This window comes from Colossoma macropomum, unplaced genomic scaffold, assembly GCF_904425465.1.
Source record: "Colossoma macropomum unplaced genomic scaffold, Colossoma_macropomum, whole genome shotgun sequence".
In the NCBI taxonomy this organism is placed as follows: domain Eukaryota; kingdom Metazoa; phylum Chordata; class Actinopteri; order Characiformes; family Serrasalmidae; genus Colossoma; species Colossoma macropomum.
Window position 1 is genome coordinate 30,034,230 of NW_023494795.1, and position 17,442 is coordinate 30,051,671.

At 39.7% G+C, this 17,442-nt stretch overlaps 2 protein-coding genes across 6 annotated transcripts in view; both read right to left on the reverse strand.

The window, feature by feature from the left end:
• Nucleotides 1-796, reverse strand: part of LOC118815792 (T-lymphoma invasion and metastasis-inducing protein 2) — a 33,319-nt gene extending 32,523 nt beyond the window's left edge. For 3 of the 5 annotated variants that reach the window (XM_036582153.1, XM_036582149.1, XM_036582148.1), the window contains exon 1: nucleotides 387-794. In XM_036582153.1, the coding sequence (XP_036438046.1) occupies nucleotides 387-750 (364 nt within the window). In that variant the 5' untranslated portion in view covers nucleotides 751-794. Of the gene's footprint in view, nucleotides 1-386 lie in introns of all 5 variants that reach the window. The other 2 variants (XM_036582152.1, XM_036582151.1) reach the window with 2 other exon arrangements.
• Nucleotides 797-942: 146 nt separating this feature from the next.
• Nucleotides 943-17,442, reverse strand: part of LOC118816272 (T-lymphoma invasion and metastasis-inducing protein 2-like) — a 40,627-nt gene continuing 24,127 nt past the window's right edge. The window contains exons 2-7 of the mRNA XM_036582798.1: nucleotides 6,810-7,013; nucleotides 5,256-5,584; nucleotides 4,489-4,861; nucleotides 3,704-4,117; nucleotides 1,890-2,035; nucleotides 943-958 (exon numbers count right to left, since the gene is read on the reverse strand). Of these exons, the coding sequence (XP_036438691.1) occupies nucleotides 943-958; nucleotides 1,890-2,035; nucleotides 3,704-4,117; nucleotides 4,489-4,861; nucleotides 5,256-5,578 (1,272 nt within the window). The 5' untranslated portion in view covers nucleotides 5,579-5,584; nucleotides 6,810-7,013. The remainder of the gene's footprint in view (nucleotides 959-1,889; nucleotides 2,036-3,703; nucleotides 4,118-4,488; nucleotides 4,862-5,255; nucleotides 5,585-6,809; nucleotides 7,014-17,442) is intronic.

Genomic DNA, 17,442 nt, shown 5'->3' on the forward strand with positions numbered 1-17,442 from the left:
TTTTTAATGAGTGTTAAGCTTTGGGGATGTTCCTGTGTTTTTTTTAGTAGTTTCTTGGGCATTTAATACAAAAAAAATATGTAACAATTTATAATTCAACTTGGATGATTCTTTTGTGTTTTAATTTATAGGACTAACACCTAAACCTTTAATGTGAACTAAGTGCAGTGACGTGTAGCTATACTCTCACTGTGATCTCATATACCAGTGGTTCCTAACCCTGTTCCCAGTGTAGCCCCTCTGTTTAACTGTTTTCTGCTCTATCACACCCACTTCAGCTCGTTTGTTAATGAGCTGATTAGTTGTGTTAGAGCAGGAAAAACACTAAAACGTGCAGAGCAGGGGTTCTGCAGGACTAGGACTGTATACAAAAGAGTCATTCTCACCTTTTAGTGTGACCCAGTACTGCCTCCACCTGCGGCGTGCGACCAGCTCCAGTTTGCGCTCCTTACGCAGGCTGATGAGCGGTTTAAAGGCCAGCCAGCCGGCCCTGCGCACTACGCCCTGTTCTTTCTCAAACAGCAGCTCCATCTGCTCCAGAGAGCCCAGAGATCCGCTGCTGCTCTCACCCTGCTCCCCGTCACACTCCCACGCCTGCAGAGCGTCCGCCAGCGCACCACCACTACTGCTGCCACCCGGCTCCAGCTCCTGCATGAAGTTCTCATAAACATTCTGCCTCTGGCTCTGCTGCACACTGTGAAAAACAGTTAATAATGAGGGAATATATATTAAATGGACAAACACAGACATTTAAGCTATAGAGTGTATAGAGTATAGAGTGTTATTATGAAAACTTCACAGTTGTTCTGCTAAAGTAAAATAATGTGAAAGTAAATGAGAGGAAAATTAAAAATAAAGCAAAGACCCCCCGAAACACTGTTTAAAACTATTACACTTTTAAATTCTATCTTTCTGTCAGGAGCTGAGCAGTGACCATTGTTGTTATGTAGCAACAGTGCTGTACACAGATATAACAACACAGGTAGAACAATTTTTTAAAGTTTTCAAGACTCTTGTTCTCCTTTTCTTAATAGAATATATTTACTTCTGTTAACAGCACACAAAATCTAGTTGAACTAAAGTCCAAACCAATGAATGTAGTCAAAAATTTTGACTTAGTATCAAAAAATTAGTTGTTTTCTTGAAATACTCCAATATTTTATGTTGACATAATGAATAATTACATTTCAAGAAAGTAAGTAATTGTGTTGGGATAATAAGTAATTATTTCTACATAATATGTACATTTTTGAGAAAAAAGTCTTCTTTTTGAGATGCTAAGTCATAATTTTGAAAAAAAAACTTGTTAGTTTGATATGCTGAATCAAAGTTTACTGCTGCTAGAAACAGAAAGAAGAAAGTTTTAACTCTCCTCTACTTGATGGGAAAGGGCCTCCATAGATAACGGCACTTTTTCCATCATACTTGCATCATTCCAATGACCAAGTAAGTTGCTAAGTAATAAAAATGATTGTTTTACTCTAAGCTAACTGACCATATTTTAATACATATAAAAACAGAAAATTTGAAAGGAGTTTTTTTTCTTACTTGCAGCAAGAAACATGTGACATTAGTAGGTCCAACTCCAAATCTGTCATCCCTGAGCCAAACTTCAGCTGCCTTTTTGGCAACATACCACTTGTGGTAGGACTACATTTTGTCAGAAGAAACTGCCAATATTAAAAGCATATTTGAAACAATGCTCTGGGCTGCTTTTCTTTCCCCTTTATAAAACTGGTGTCTTATAGCAAAAGAACATTGGAAGTGAAGTGTTAGTAAGTATCTTGTGTTCTATTGCTTAATTAAACCAAGGTAAAAAGATCTATGCAAACTGATGCCTTAAGAGCTGTAAGCATGCTGAATACTTCATTGTTTTCCAGAGCACGTACGGGTCAGTTAGAGAGCAGGCCGACTGCGTCTGGCTGGACACGAGACTGCTCCAGTATGGCCCGCAGCCCAGCTGAAGACTGGAGTCTCCCAGCAGACCATCCACTCCACTGCTGAACGGCTCTGAGGCCTCCAGAGCGCTGGGTTCCTGAGAGAGGAAAGAAGAACCCAACACTGGAGTGATAATGAGGAGAGTAAACATTAACATACACTTGCAGTAGAAGGTTGACACTGCACTCACAGTGCTGTTTCACACTTTCAGTAAGTGTTGAACAGTGTAAAGGGACCATAAAGGGCAATGCCACTGACTGATTTGGGCTTAATTAAATGGTTAAGATGTGAACAAAGTAATTCAGAGTGGTGTGAAGTGAGAATTAGTTTCTAGAGAAACATACTGGGTCAGAATTGTTTACTTTGGTGGTGATACGAACTAGATGCCAGAGAGTTTAATACCTTTAAATGCTCCCTCACAGAAACTTACTATTTGAAAGAGCTATGAATACTCTTCCTGTTGCTGGATACATTGTTTAATGATATTTTTGGGATGTTTTTGGCCTAAAATGCATTTTTAAAAATATATTCACGATGGAGAGGTATATGCAAACAAATAGTCCCCAAAGAAACCTTTTTCAGATTTACCACCACTATCAACATCCATCCATCATCTAAACCGCTTATCCTTCTGGGTCGCGGTGGGGTGCTGGAGCCTATCCCAGCTGTCATTGGGCTGAAAGCAGGATACACCCTGGACAGGTCGCCAGTCCATCGCAGGGCAGACAGACAGACATACACCTTCACACTCACACTCACACCTAGGGGCAATTTAGCACATCCAATCAGCCTGACTGCATGTCTTTTGGACTGTGGGAGGAAACCCACGCAGACGCGGGGAGAACAGGCAAACTCCACACAGAAACGACCCTGGTCACCCAGCCGGGAATCGAACCCAGGTCCTTCTTGCTGTGAGGCGACAGCGCTACCCACTGTGCCACCGTGCCGCCACCACTATCAACATTACATATGAAAACTCAGAAGACAAATATAGGTTCACTGGTGGTTCACTGGTAAATAAACTGACTATATTTGTATTGTGGACAGCTCCAGATACAGCCAATTACAGAAGACCTTTCATTCCACAATTATTGAGATCAGACTGTACAAACTACACAAACTATGATTCATACTGGATTAAAATCTGTCCACAACTATAAATGACAGACTGTAAAAACTACACTCACTGCAGATTCATACTGGATTAAAATCACAGTTGAGTTTACAAATCCCAAATGCAGTTGATCAACCAAGACATGTTTGATGTCACACTGGAGCTACAAGGCTAATGTAGCTAACTAGTAATGGAAGCTTATAGCCCAAAATTAGTACCATGTAAACTGTTGCCTAAATCACATACTTTTTAAGTTGTTAAGTAATCTCAAATAGACTTGCTTGTGTTTTTCTGGCACTGTATGACATACTCTTATAAAACTGGCCATTGTATAGTTAAAAACAGCAGATGTAGCCATCTGGAAGCCTGAATTTTCTGCTTTAGAAAATCAGAAAATATGTGATCAATTTAGGAAATTTGTTTAACATTCATCTTGTCACTTTAAACACAAAAGACATCCAAACCTAACCAAAGCAGTCTCAGCTAATGCCAAAATTACACGCAGATGTGAAACGTTCAAAGACCTGCATTCATCTGATACCATTCAAGCAGGCGTGAGAGCAGCGTGTGTGCTTTGAATGATGCAGACAAAAGCACTGAGGTGGTGGTGTTTTGTGTCCACCCGCATCAGTCCCCTTTTTATTCCCTCACCTGCAGCCTCCGTTTCTTCCTGCTTAGACTGCCCGTCCAGTCGCTGAGACGGCGGATTCGGCTCTTGAGCGAGTCCTTCCTACTGTTGCTGTCGGCAACCGGTTTTCTGCAGGGTAATGTGAGAGAGGAAAAAGCCTGGGTTTCTTGGAGGTCAGGAGTGTCCTGGACCTGACCTGTAGGCAGTATTCCAGTTGTGGGAAAAGGTCCGGTCAGGTTTGGGCTAGTGTAGAGGTCACTGAAAGAGGTCAGCCCAAAGTCTTTCTGCTCTATAGAGAGCAGGACAGAGTCTCCAATGCCGCTGTCCTCCTCAGCGCGTCCAGAATAACTGGGCACATAAACGTTGCTGCTGAAGCCATTGCTGCTGAAGCCATTGCTGCTGTACTGGTTGCTGTTCATCCTGGCTTGGCGAAAGGGCTGCACAAAAGAGACAATACAGGCCTTATTGCAATTACATTACAACTGCAATATGCCTTGTAATGTTTCTTAAACACACTGGCAATCCACTGATACAATGTGGTTGCTAAAACAATTTATGTTGTGAATGATTTGATTCATCAAAGTATTTATATGACACAAACTGGAATGCAAGATGCTGTTTAAGATGCACATAATAAAAAAAAATGATTTGTCAAATGTTATCAGACCTGGTTTAAGTTTAGCAACGGAGCATTTGTGATGTAATTTTCAGGATTGGATTAAAATCACCCCACAACTTACTGTGAAGACTGTAAAAACTACACCCACTGCAGATTCATACTGGATAAAAATCACTCCACAATTATTACCTGGTGAAGGAGGTCACTCACATGTCCGTCCAGGGTGGCTGTGGGGCAGGAGCTGAAGTCGTCAGTACGTGTGGAGGACAGAGTTGTGTAGCCACTGCTGTTATCTGAAGGTTGACCACTGGTGAAGACGTTATCACACAGATCCGTGCCAGTGCCCCATGGAGAATCGTACCAAGACGCCTCAGAGCTGAGGGAGCTGCCTTTACTGTCCCTCAGCGTGGAGTCTTTAGGGACATCGTCCAGCTCTGGCCTGCTGTTGGTAAACTCCACCCGCAAACTTCCATCCTGACTGAAAAGCACCTTGGGACTGTTCCTACTGTGAGAAGCTTCAGAGCCAGAGCTTCTGGCAGCAGATCGAGGGCTACTGCCCGGGCTGTATAGAAAGTTAGACAGAGAGTTAGTTAATAAGGTTTTAATAATAGGAACGTATCGGTGGCCAATATAAATAGGAAAATTAAACATTAGTACTCATCCGATATTGGAATTACAGCTGATAATTACCATTTCCTCCATTTATGCACTTGCATGTATACATCCTTAAAAATAATGGTGCCAAATTGGGTTCTTTAGAACAACACCATATAAGAACCACTTTTTTTTCCAATGTTTTTAAAGGACAATCTACTGAAAGATACCTCAGAAATACATCTTTGCTTTAGTTACCAGTTATAAGCTCTTTGCACTTTATATATGGATTACAGTGAGAAGTTGAGCAAACAAACCAGCAAACAAACATTGTATGTAGACATAAACAGACAGATATTTACACATAGCAGCCGTTCTGCTGGGTCAGGAGACACTCATAGTCCAATTTGCTGTTGTTTTGAATGGAGCTGTGCTGCTGCTTGTTGTTATTGTTGCTTTTGATGTATTCGCAGTGGCGGGTGGCATACGGCTGGCCGTTTTTGTGTTGGTTTTGTCCATTTCTGGATGAGCTGCGGGTCTTATAGGCCGACGCTCCTCCTCCTGCGCTCCTCCACCAGCTGTGGGGGGACAAAGCCTCCTCTTTGGAGGGGTTTATCTTCAGAGAGCACGGACGAGACCTGCTGGGGATGATGAAGCTGCTGTACTGACTGTCTGTGTTCCCCATTCTGATCTATGAGCACAAACAGAAAAAAACAAGTATGTTTACCAGCAACGAAGGACAGGTTTTGGGCGCTACCAATGGGTGTATAAGCATTTATAATGAAGATACTCTGTAGAATGGGGCTCAAAATCATGCAGAAACTGAATATCCATGGCAATCTTCTTAAACTTAAAAAAAAACTTTCACAATAATATGGCTGTGTCCAAAAGATAAAAAGGTCACTGACCTATTGACCTGTCCATGCTCTGCCCACAAATGTATTCTTTCATAGCAACCATTGCTAGGTTGGACAAGCTTTACAGAACATTGGCAAAAATCCCATTCAACAGGATGAGAACCTATAGCAATCTAGTTATGCAGTGAGAGTCACTGCATAATGTTGACTTACACTACCAAGCTGCCAAACTATGTTGTAGTAGCTGATGGAAATAATGCAGGAAACACTTGTCCTACAGTCTGCTTTTTTCTGCATAATTCAGTGGTAGAGATGTAAAAAAGTCAGGGTGGTTTGGTGTGAAATGGTTCATTGTAGAACAACTTACAGATTCTGATTTCTTTGCAGTGGCGGTGATAGAAACCAGGGTTCAACACAAATGTAGACATGAAAGAACACATTTGTGGGTGGAGCAAGAATACATCAGTTCAGTTCAAGGTAGCTTCAGTGGTTTGACGGTATTGAGCACTAACTGTACTTTTCTATTGCCAAAGCATAGTTAACTGTTTCAGTAGAAGTGATAGTAGTCATGGAGTTTAAAACAACAACAATAATAATTGTAATAATAAAAATATTAATAATATTAATAATACTTTCTTTTTAGCACTCTTTTTCCAATTTTTCTGTCACTCACTCTCTCGCTTTTGCATTCTTAATAACTTTATTTTTTATAACTTTTATTTTTAATTTTATGTTCATTTGTTTGCCTTGTGTCTTTTTATATTTCATATATTCTTACTTATGCACAGCATTCTAGTTAACTGCTGTTGTTTTAAATGTGCTTTATAAGTCTTACTTATTTATTACCTAATTGCTCTCTTTCTCCTTCTTCCTCTCTCCCTCTTCTCCCCCACTCTTTCATTCACTCTCTTAGTGCTCTGTCACTTTCTCACTCACTCACTCACTCACTCTTACAGCTCTCTCTCTGACTCATTCTTTCTTAGTTTCTCTCTCTCTCTCTCTCTCTCTCTCTCGCTCTCATATGATATATACAGGTCGAGTAACAGTAGTTTGTCTTACCGGCTGTTGTTCAGGTTCTCAGGATGAATAATAATTGTCCATCATGTTCCTCAGTGCAGTTTTCTGTTAGTCCTGCTGTTCCTGCTGCTGTTCTCTGTGCACTCCTCCACTCCACTGATCCACTGAGCTCTTCTAGAGTTACGATGGATCTCCTCTCTCTTTTCTCTCTCTCTCTCCAGCTGTCCCAAGGTCTCTCTTGCTCATCTGTGGCGAAACAGAGGAGGGAGGGGCATGTGTCAGAAACACAGCCAGCCCTTGTGTGTGTGTACGTGTGCGGTGCGGTGGGAAGCCCCTCCAGCCACCACCCCCCCATCCCCCAAATCCAAACAGCCCTCACGCTTTCCTTCTGGCTGCTCCACGTTCCATGACGTACCGCTACAAGGCTCTGCAAAAGTAGACTTCATTCTGTCCCGCTGTTTATTTTCAGCCTTGGAAATTCCAAACAATTTTCATTCATTTTTGTGTGACTATAACCATAATGGCTTAGAGGTAACAGGATACTTCCAAACAAGACTCCACGTGAAGCCTTTCATGAAAACATTTGAGGTGACAGTTCTGTCTTGGTCTATGTGACTGAAGCCGCTTTGCTTAAAGCGATAGTTCTGTGAAAAAAAAATCAAATGATCATTTTTAACCCCAAATGCAGTCAATCCACCAATGTTGAATCTTTGGTGATTCAGTTTTGCACTGGTGATTAAAAAGTAATGGAAGCTTATACTCCACCAATTAACATTATCCAAACTGCATGTCTGCTGTTATACAGTCGTATGCAAAAGTTTGAACACCCATTGTCAAATGACATGATTTCAAGTGAAAAATGTTTAACACATCCTCCCACAGATAAAACACTTCTGAACATTTTAATGCACAAATTATATTTTCTCTGATATGTTCAATTCAACAAATAAACAGTGACTGTGAATTAAAATGTGCAGAAGTGTGTTCTATGTAGAGGATGTGAGCTTATTTTCATTTAGAAAATCACCAAAACACAATGTGACCAGGACGCCCAAACTTTTGCATATTGCTGTGCATTAGATAACAATATGTTAGTGTCAGAAACCACATAAGCAAGCCTATCTGAGATTATAACTCAACAAGGTTTGACTTGTTTGGTATCTATTGGGGCATAAGCTTCCATTTTACTTCCATTTTTCATCATTACTCGTTACATCATTAGCCTTGCAGTTCCAGTGCAAAACTAAGAAGAAAGACTATTTTTGGGATAAATCTAAAAACTGTTTTTTGCACTCAATTATATTTAGCGAAAAAAGTTATTTTGTATCTTTTTTAATAGTGCTTCTACTGGAGAGTTTTCATATCCTGCGACTAAGCAAATAGGGGGGCCAGCAGGGTCCAGCTGCAGCCAAACACACCAACACCCATCCTGTCCTGGGTTCAATACACACCACCCCGAACACATCCCTGACCTTTGACCCTGGAGCGAGCTGATTTGAAAGTAGGTGTCCGAAGCTGAATACAGACACTACTGCATACACATACACCAAAGCCCCCAGCGCACCCCATTAAAAGGCGACTGGTTCCAACCACAGGCCTAGTTTCCACTGAGGGAGGGGGGGCTTTTCAAAATTCAGTACCCCCACTTCCTTTTTCAAAGTTAGTAAGAGGGAGTGGGGGCTACACTCTTAGCCTAAAGGGATCTATATGGTAGCAAAAAAGGGTTATTTGGCTTGTAACGATAGTGGAAGCCTTTTTGTTGCTATATAGAAACTTTTTCAAAAAGGTTCTATATAGAACCATCTGCAGCACATTCTCCATCAATCTGAAGAACGCAAAGAACTCTTTAACCATGCAAAGGTTTCTTTGAGTGCTCATGGTTCTATATAGAGCCTTTTTCTTGACTAAAGAACCCCTGAAGAACCATTTTTTAAGAGTGTAATATGACTGATAAAAATCAATCTGAAGACGGAACAACACCACTGACATACGGATCAGTGGGCCACACCCATTCCCATGGTACGCTACTACATTTCCATGGTTATGCTACATCAATGTCCACAGTTACACTACACCCATTTCCATAGTTATGCCACATCTATTTCCCTGGTTACGCCACATGTACTTCCACAGTTATGCCATGTCCATTGTTACACAACACCCACTTCTATGGTTTGCTAAACACATTTCCATGGTTACACAACACCCATTCCCATGGTTAGACTATAACCAATTCCTTGGCTATGCTACACTACAGACGTTATAAAGCAGGAGGCAGGTCAGTGGTTGGAATATGAATAAGAAAGCTAGTAGCGCTAAACATGATGTCTGTTTAGGAGGAAAGTCCCGTCCTTCAATAAAATGAGCCAATCAGCTTGCTGATTAAGCTGCAAACAGGAAAAGCTCCCCTAATTGCGGAGATACGCGCACACAGTAGCCTAAACAAACTGGAAAATTGCATTTTTGTGGGCATTATTTTGGCCAAAGAGTGCAAACTGTTTAGTTTTGTCAGATTTTATCAGAGACTAGTTGGTGAAACATGAATGTGACTTTTACACACATTCAAAGAGGCTGGAGCCTGTTCTCATATGAGTGTTGCCAAGATGGCCGTTGAGTGGACAGATTTGTCTATGAGGACTTTGGCTACACCAAACATCTATAGTTATGGTACACCAATTTTCATAGTTATGCTGCAGCCATGGATACATCACACACATTTCCATGGATACACCTCACCCATTTGCACGACTATGCTAGGTCTGAGAAGATACACACCATTACTGGCTCGACACTATTATGGTAAACAAGCAAATTGATTGTTTGAAGTATTATAAAGTATTGAGCAAAAAAGAGATGCATCTCATTTGACTAAAACATTTATTTTGTTATTTGACATTACCAAATGGAATGGCATTTTTGAAAATCGATGCTTTCATGCTCATATCTAGGCCTACTTGAATGAGGAGAGACCCCAAATAACCCCATATTGATAGCCAAACTAATGTTTTCAAAGTTTATATAGAGGTAGATGGCTAAAAACCACCAAAAAGCTTAAACCTCACCAGTTAGCATAACGTAAAATATTCAGTTCAATTCAGTTCAAAGCAGAGCAGCTTTACAGGGATTGGATAGGAATACTGATTAGGGAATTAAGAGGTGGAAACATAGACAGAACATCAGTGTTGAGAGGAGCACATCACTGGTTCATTATGATAATCATCAGCAGCAGGCGGGACGATGCAATGAACAACGGGAAGATTTTAAGAAGACGGAAACAGCCAATGAGGCGAGATGGGCTTCAGACACAGGGGTCCAAGAAGGCGTAACAAGTGCATTGTTGGACGTCTGTCTCTCTGCTCTCCGACAAGTTGGTTTGAATGGTCTGAATGGATAAGTCTCAGTCTGCAGGTCTCTTTTTGTGTGTGTTGGCTCCACTGGCCATCTGCTGCTTCAGAGAGGCGCTCAGTCACCCCTGACCCCCCGACCCATCGACCCCCGAGCTTCCAGAGTGACATATTGCGCTGGAATGCAGAAGCGCTCAAATGAGAAAGCAGCCCTTCTGATGGGTCAGATGCACTTGTTGCTCTTCTGTATATGTGCATGTTGGAATTCCATCTGCTCTTGACGCTCAGACTTTTCACTCATTGGGTCGCATACAGAGACCCCTACTGGCATATGGGCATCATTATTCAAGTTCAAACTCAAAATGTGGAGAGTGCTACGCACATTTAGAGGGGAACACCACCAATTTTTCAAAATTTCTGCACAATTATTAACAAAGTCGTGTCAAATTTAACACCTAACTCATTTCCATTATTATGTATAAACTCACTTTCATGGTTACGCTACACCGATTTCCATAGTCACATAACACTCATTGCCATGGTTACGCTACACCCATGCCCATGGTTACACTACACCGATTTCCATAGTTACACTTGATTTCTGTTGTTACACTACACCAATTTCCATAGTTATACTACACTCATTGCCATGGTTACACTAAACCCATTTTCATGGTGATACTTCACCCATTTTTGTAGTTACACTATACCCAGTGCCATGGTGCTACACCCATTTTAATGGTTAAGTTACATCTGTTTCAGCAGAAACCAGCAGTGGCTGGCCATGTGCATCATACACATTTAAAGACAAAATGCCACTGATTTTTTGGAATTTATTATTATTATTATTTATTATTGAAGCCATACATCTTTTTTAACATATTTTCCTAGTTTGATCCTTGAGCTAACTGCATGATGTATGTTTTTTCCTGCATTCACGTGATTTTCATGTTTAGTTCATGTAAACTCTACGTTCATAAAATGAAAAGAATACATTCTGATTAAGTTTATGTTGACTACTCATATAGCTAACAAAAAACACTGCTCTTTACACAGAAAAGTAATTTTGTAGGGTCAAATTTGTCTAAATAAGACAAAGGCGAGGGGTTTGATATTATTTTTTTTATAGAAAAGAAAACAGAAAACATAGTGATAGTCTTTATATGTAATATATGTGGCAAAGACACTCTCTCATGTCTGTCTCATCCTTAACATGTATGTAGTTTAAAATTCACTTCTTGCATTTCAAATGTTTATTCACAGAATTTAGCATCTGCCCATTGCCCACTATTATAAGTGAGTTTGTTTTGACAGGCTTTCTGTTCTTTTGTAAATACAGCACAACATGTCAGAATTACTGTCTATGGAGATCAAAGTATGATACAGATGTAGCAGATAGAGACTATGTTGAAAAATGCTGGTGTATTCCTTTAAGGAAATTACATAATAAATAGTGACCGTCACAGTGCTGGTGACGAGTTTTTATCTTGGAAAAGTGATTTTCCATTAAGCTGCTAAGTTTGTCGCTTTTTTCAAAGTGTGCACGTAAGGGAAAACATGATCCAAATGGAAAAAGAAGTTATGATATTAGTAGCTGGAAAAGCTATGAATTAGTGCAAGAATAATGGAGCAGTGGGAGAGATTAAAATAGAGATGCATCTGCTGGAGCTCCGGATAGCGGAAAAGGAAGAAGATTCATTATGAAGAGAGGAAAACAGAAACACCTCTCAACTCCCTCAGGACTGTACATCTGCCAAATGGTACACACGTACGCACACACACACACACACACACACACACACTCCAACACACAGACATATATATACATGCAGCACTGGGACAACTCTCAACTCTTCATTTATTTAATTTCCCGTCAAAAGTCCATTAATACAAGTTATTCATTTTCCAGTGCCAACAGTTTTACCAAAAATTACACAGAAACTTCATCACTTAAATATATAATTATAACTGAGTGTATCCACTCTTCACCTTTATTACAGCTTTCATTCGTTTCAGGAGACTCTTTAGTTTTTTAGAGAAATCTGCAGGGATATTTTTCCACACCTCCAAAGTTCTGTCTTGTCTGCTTCTTGAGTTTCTTTGTTTGATTTCCTCTTTTTTTGTCTATTTAATTTTCCCAGTGAGGCTTCTTGACAACTACACATCCTTTCAGACCCATGCGTTGTCTTCTCACAGTGGAAGGATGGACAGAAACACCTGTGAATGTTTTCAACAGCTTGATTTTCTCCTCTCTCAAAGACAAAAACTTTTTAAGTGCTGTTTATCTGATGGGGACAGTTTTGGTGGTCTACCAGCACATGTACAGTTGTTAGTAGACCCATTTTCTCTATAACTTTTAATCACTTTTATATATTTTTTGAACTTGTTTTAGAAACTCCTTATACACACTCCCACAGATTTCTGGAGTACATGTCTGTAATTTTTCATGTTGTATATTAACTCTGAAAGTATTATAGAAATACCAGTATTTCATTGTTATGTTTTAGTTGGAAACATAAAGGTTAAATTCATCTTGAAATTAGGTAGGTACAGCCAAGTACATTGTCCCATTGGTTAGGACTTCAGGAGCTGAACTGAAGACCTCACACCTACCAACTACCAACATAAATAGGACGTGACAATGGAATCAACCAATCATGTTTTGATTCATAATAGGGCCAATTTTGTGAGTACAAAAACTTCAGGTCTTCTGGAAGTTATAGATATATAATTGACTTTAAATATAAGCCGTTGTCTAACCAGGTTTCTGTTAGCTGTTAGAAATGGACAGCAAATTACTGAAAGAGTCACTGCAAAACTGCTACATACAAGGTAAATATATGTTAAATATATGTCTGTTACAAGCTTCAAATAAAACATATGGAGTGTCTTTTACAAGTGTTTACTGTAGAACAGCCAAACAATGTGCCCCAGCATTAGCTTAGTGCGAACTTATTATTAGAAACCCCATAGATGTGCTAGCAGAAATTAGCCTTGTTGTAGAGTTTGTTTTTTCTTTATATTTTAGTGTCCTTTCTCATCTATATTCACACTCACATAGCATAAGTACTCACACAAGCATATGTGTGCTAACAGAACATAGTAGTGAGCTCCTGAAGCCTGGGCCTCAGCAGTGAACTCATAATGAATGTGTGTATTTTGTATTTTTCTAGTACTGAGTGGGTTTTCTTGGTGGTTATAGCAGCTGGCCGCCTGGGAACCATCATGACTGGGCCTGTTGTTTAGACCAGAATACCACAACCACCATCAACACCACTGCCTTCAGCCACAGCGAGATGGAGAGAAAGAGAGAACAGAGGGGAAAAAAAGACGAGATCAATGGGGAGCAGTGGTTGCTGGTTCAGACTGTTAAGATGTGATCACACGATAAAATCGTTACATGATAAAATGCTGCTTTCTTGTGCTAGAAGTCCCTAAAATGAGTTAGAGTTTTAAAAGCATTTTGATACCTGTGTTTCCAGCTTGTTACTAACCTAGAAGTTGGGTTGTGTCAAATACTTATTAAAAAAAAGGAGAAAGCAGGTTTTTTGAAACATGTCATAAGTCTTATGAAAACAGCAAAATTTCAAACTCTGAGTAATGTTTGTTTATTTGATGTTTGTTAAAAACACCTTTAGAGGGCAGCGTTGAGTAATGTTTGTTTACTTGATATTTGTTTATAAAACCTTAAGAGGGCAGCAGTGAGTATTGTTTGTTTATTTGATGTTTGTTTTTAACACCTTTGGAGGGCGACAGTAAGTAATGGTTGTTGATTTGATGTTTATTTGCATCTTTAGAGGGCGGCGCTGAGTAACATTTGTTTATTTGATGTTTGTTAATAACACCGTAAGAGGGCAGTGATGAGTAATGTTTGCTTATTTGAAGTTAATAACATGTATAGAGGGTGGCGTTGAGTAATGTTTGTTTATTTGATATTTGTTAGTCTCATCTTCAGAGGGCAGCGGTGAGTAATGTTTGTTTTATTGATGTTTGTTTTTAACACCTTTAGAGGACGGCGGTGAGTAATGTTTGTTTACCTGATGTTTGTTTTTAACACCTTTAGAGGGCAGCAGTGAGTACGTTGTTTATTTGATGTTTGTTAATTGCATTTTTAGAGGACGGCGGTGAGTAATGTTTGTTTGAGCCATTTTCAATCAAAGTGCTTCACTTAAGATGGTCATTTAAATGTAACAAACTGCTTACTATCTTATGGAAAACAATACACAGCCAGCAACATGACTTTTGATGGTGATTTTACATCACATTTACATTACACTTATGCTACAGGTGGCTATTGCTGTTATCATGTGGCCTACTTTACTTTGCTTAACGTTATGTTTCACTACAAGCAGTCCTGTTATATTTTAGGCCAGATTTGTTTCAGAATCCATCATTTTTCTGCTGCTATCTGCCTGACACTAATACCTGGTATTGGACTGTCATCTCTAGTTTAGATCAAAGCAGAAAGGAGAGCACTAGACACTTCATCTTCTCTCTCTGATGATAAATAAGTTTCCATACCTCCTAAGAAATACAGCACATTAAACAGCATTCTCATTTGTCTTTAGTTACCATTTTGTTTGCATGAACGTTAAAAGTTTTGATGAGATGTGACTGGCAGAAGGCTACATGCTTTCGAGCAGCCATAATACTGAAACAAGCCAGACCATCAGCGGCTAAATACAACGGCAGTGGAGTCAGTAGGGCACATCCAGCTTCCAATAAAGCTGTCCTCCTTCTGCTGGCATTAGCTTGTGGCACGACAACATAACGTTAAATGTCGCCAGTGACAGAAAATGCCAGCTAGTGGTTTCAAAGACAGAACAGCTCCACTTTATTCTGCCTAAACCAAAAACCAAACTACTGTAAATCTGATGTGGAGACTAATACTTTAAAGCTGACAGAAATATGCTAAAACTCAAACACATCAGTTGTTAGTGCGACGCTGCAAGCCAAGCTAACCATGGAATCAATGCTGAAAGTGTACAGAACTGACTTTATTATTCGAATGGCACTAGACAATCATGTGATGTTTCAAAGCATAGTTAAATGGCTCATAGAAAGTGCACAGAAATTTATGCTAAAACTGCTTTAAAGCTGACATTGTGGCTAATGCTTCATAGCTAAAATAGTGCAACACTAGCAATTAGGGATGGACATTTAGATAGTTTGATATGTGAGTAGATGAAAGATTCATGAACAAATGGTTTTCCACAGCAAAGGGAAACAATGAAATTAACAATAAATAAATAAATCAATAAAAAGGGGACTTTGGCTGAAAATAATGGGCTGTAGGCTTACCTTCCTGGAACAGTAATGGAGGCTGCCTCTGCAGATTAGCTAATGAGCTAACAAGGCTAACAAACATCACAGTGGATGCTGATGAGGTATTTCTCCTCAGTGGACGATGGCAAAATGTTACTTGTCAGAGAAACATGTTTTTATTGTTTTTGGAACAAGCTAGCATCGACTAGTTAGTGAAAAAAGCTGCACTACCTCTAGCGTTGCCTTAATAAACACAACTTTGGCAATGTGCCAAATGTACCAGCAAAGTACTACATAACATAACTACCTGCAAATATGAGCAAAACCAATGCATTTCACTGAATCGTTAGCCTGTATATTTTCTATGTCTTCTCATGATAAAACATAATGAATACATGAATACAGATTTCAGTATTGGAATACTGGCACCTCGAATGGTTATCTGCGGACTCAAGTACCCAAACACTACTAGCAAGTAACTAAATGAAAAAGAGACAAAATGATCCAAGCATAACTGATAGAGTGAGCTGGTCACATGGAGCTGGAAAAGCTTTAAAGTTGATGTGGTGGCCAATACTTCAGAGCTTTAGTGTAGCATTAGCAAATTAGCACTGATCTGAAAGTAAACATTCTCTAAATAGGGCACCTCAGCCCTGTAAAACTCCTGGACACTCAATGAGTGGCTTGATTTTTTAATAAATTCAGTAGAATGCTAGCTGTGCTTACGATGCAGTCTAGAAATAATAGACATCGGTTCAGCTGCAGAACCTAATCTTCTTAGTTAAAGTTCTGAAGTGCTGCCTAAGTGCTGAAAAAAGCACAAACTTGCATGAATTCCATGCTGGTTTATTCTAGTTTATGCTTGTTTAGCTGGTCACTCAGTATGGTCATGCTGGTTGACCAGCATACCAGCATCCAAAACACAAGATATCATTTCTGCCTGAACTCACTAAACCTTTTATCTCCAAAACGGTAACTTTACAGGAGAAGGAAAAACAATCTTAACTTGTACCGGAAGTCAGTGCAACAAGACTTTCTTTCAAGTAGTTCTGGAGCATTTCTGTTGAGAAATTCATCAGACAATTTTAACAAAATGCAAAGAGTAACTGGAGTTTTCAAATAAAACAACAAAAATCAAAATGGAGATACAAGGTTTTTGTGCGAAAGCACTGATATGCTGGTTTGCTAGTGATCAGCTATGCTGTTGTATGTTAGTTTATCTAGCGGTACCTTTTTGACGCAACTGTCCCTGTGTTGAGGGAAATCTACACCTTTCAAACTTATTCTCTGTATACAAATGGTTTGACTGAATGCTATCATGCTAACATACAGAAATGATTGAATTCCTGGACATTTAGTTTGGAATGATTCCAAATACTCGAACAGGGAAATCCTGGACAGGTGGCAGGCCCACCACTAAATCAGGGATGCACAAACTTGTTTGTCTTGGCAGGCCAACGTGCGATATTTGTGGTGAGCCGAGGGCCACTAAGAAAATAAAATATACAAATAAAAAGGTAGGTAGATTTTAACTCCAATTATTAAAATGCATTTTAAAACAGTACATGACACTTTGTTACTGAAACACTTCAAGGAAAAACAAGAGTTTAACTAGTTCTGTATCACATCAAAATATGTTTTCTCTCTCACTGAACAAGTGGATGGGGTTAGAGTAACTTTATGGCAGGCCAAATCAAACTCCATCACAGGCCAACTTTGTCCAGCCCTTCTTTACACTGCAGACAAAAACAGACATAACTGATAGAGTGGAAAAGCTTTAAAGTTGATGCGGTGACTAATACTTTACAGCGTAGCACTGAAATTAGACATTCTCTAAGAGTTGGGATCCAAGAATAACTGATCAAGAGCTGATTTCACAGGGAGTCCATCTTACAAATAGATAAGCCTTCAAATGCAGGTCAGGAGGACTAACAGCACAAAAGCTGACACCATCCGCTCCTTCTTCATATCATGACAGGAAAGTGGCCGTATGCGTCACAGAACAATCCAGAGAGGAAGGAAAAGCTGTACACTGGGGCAGCTGAGGTATAGCTGGCTCAGGCCCA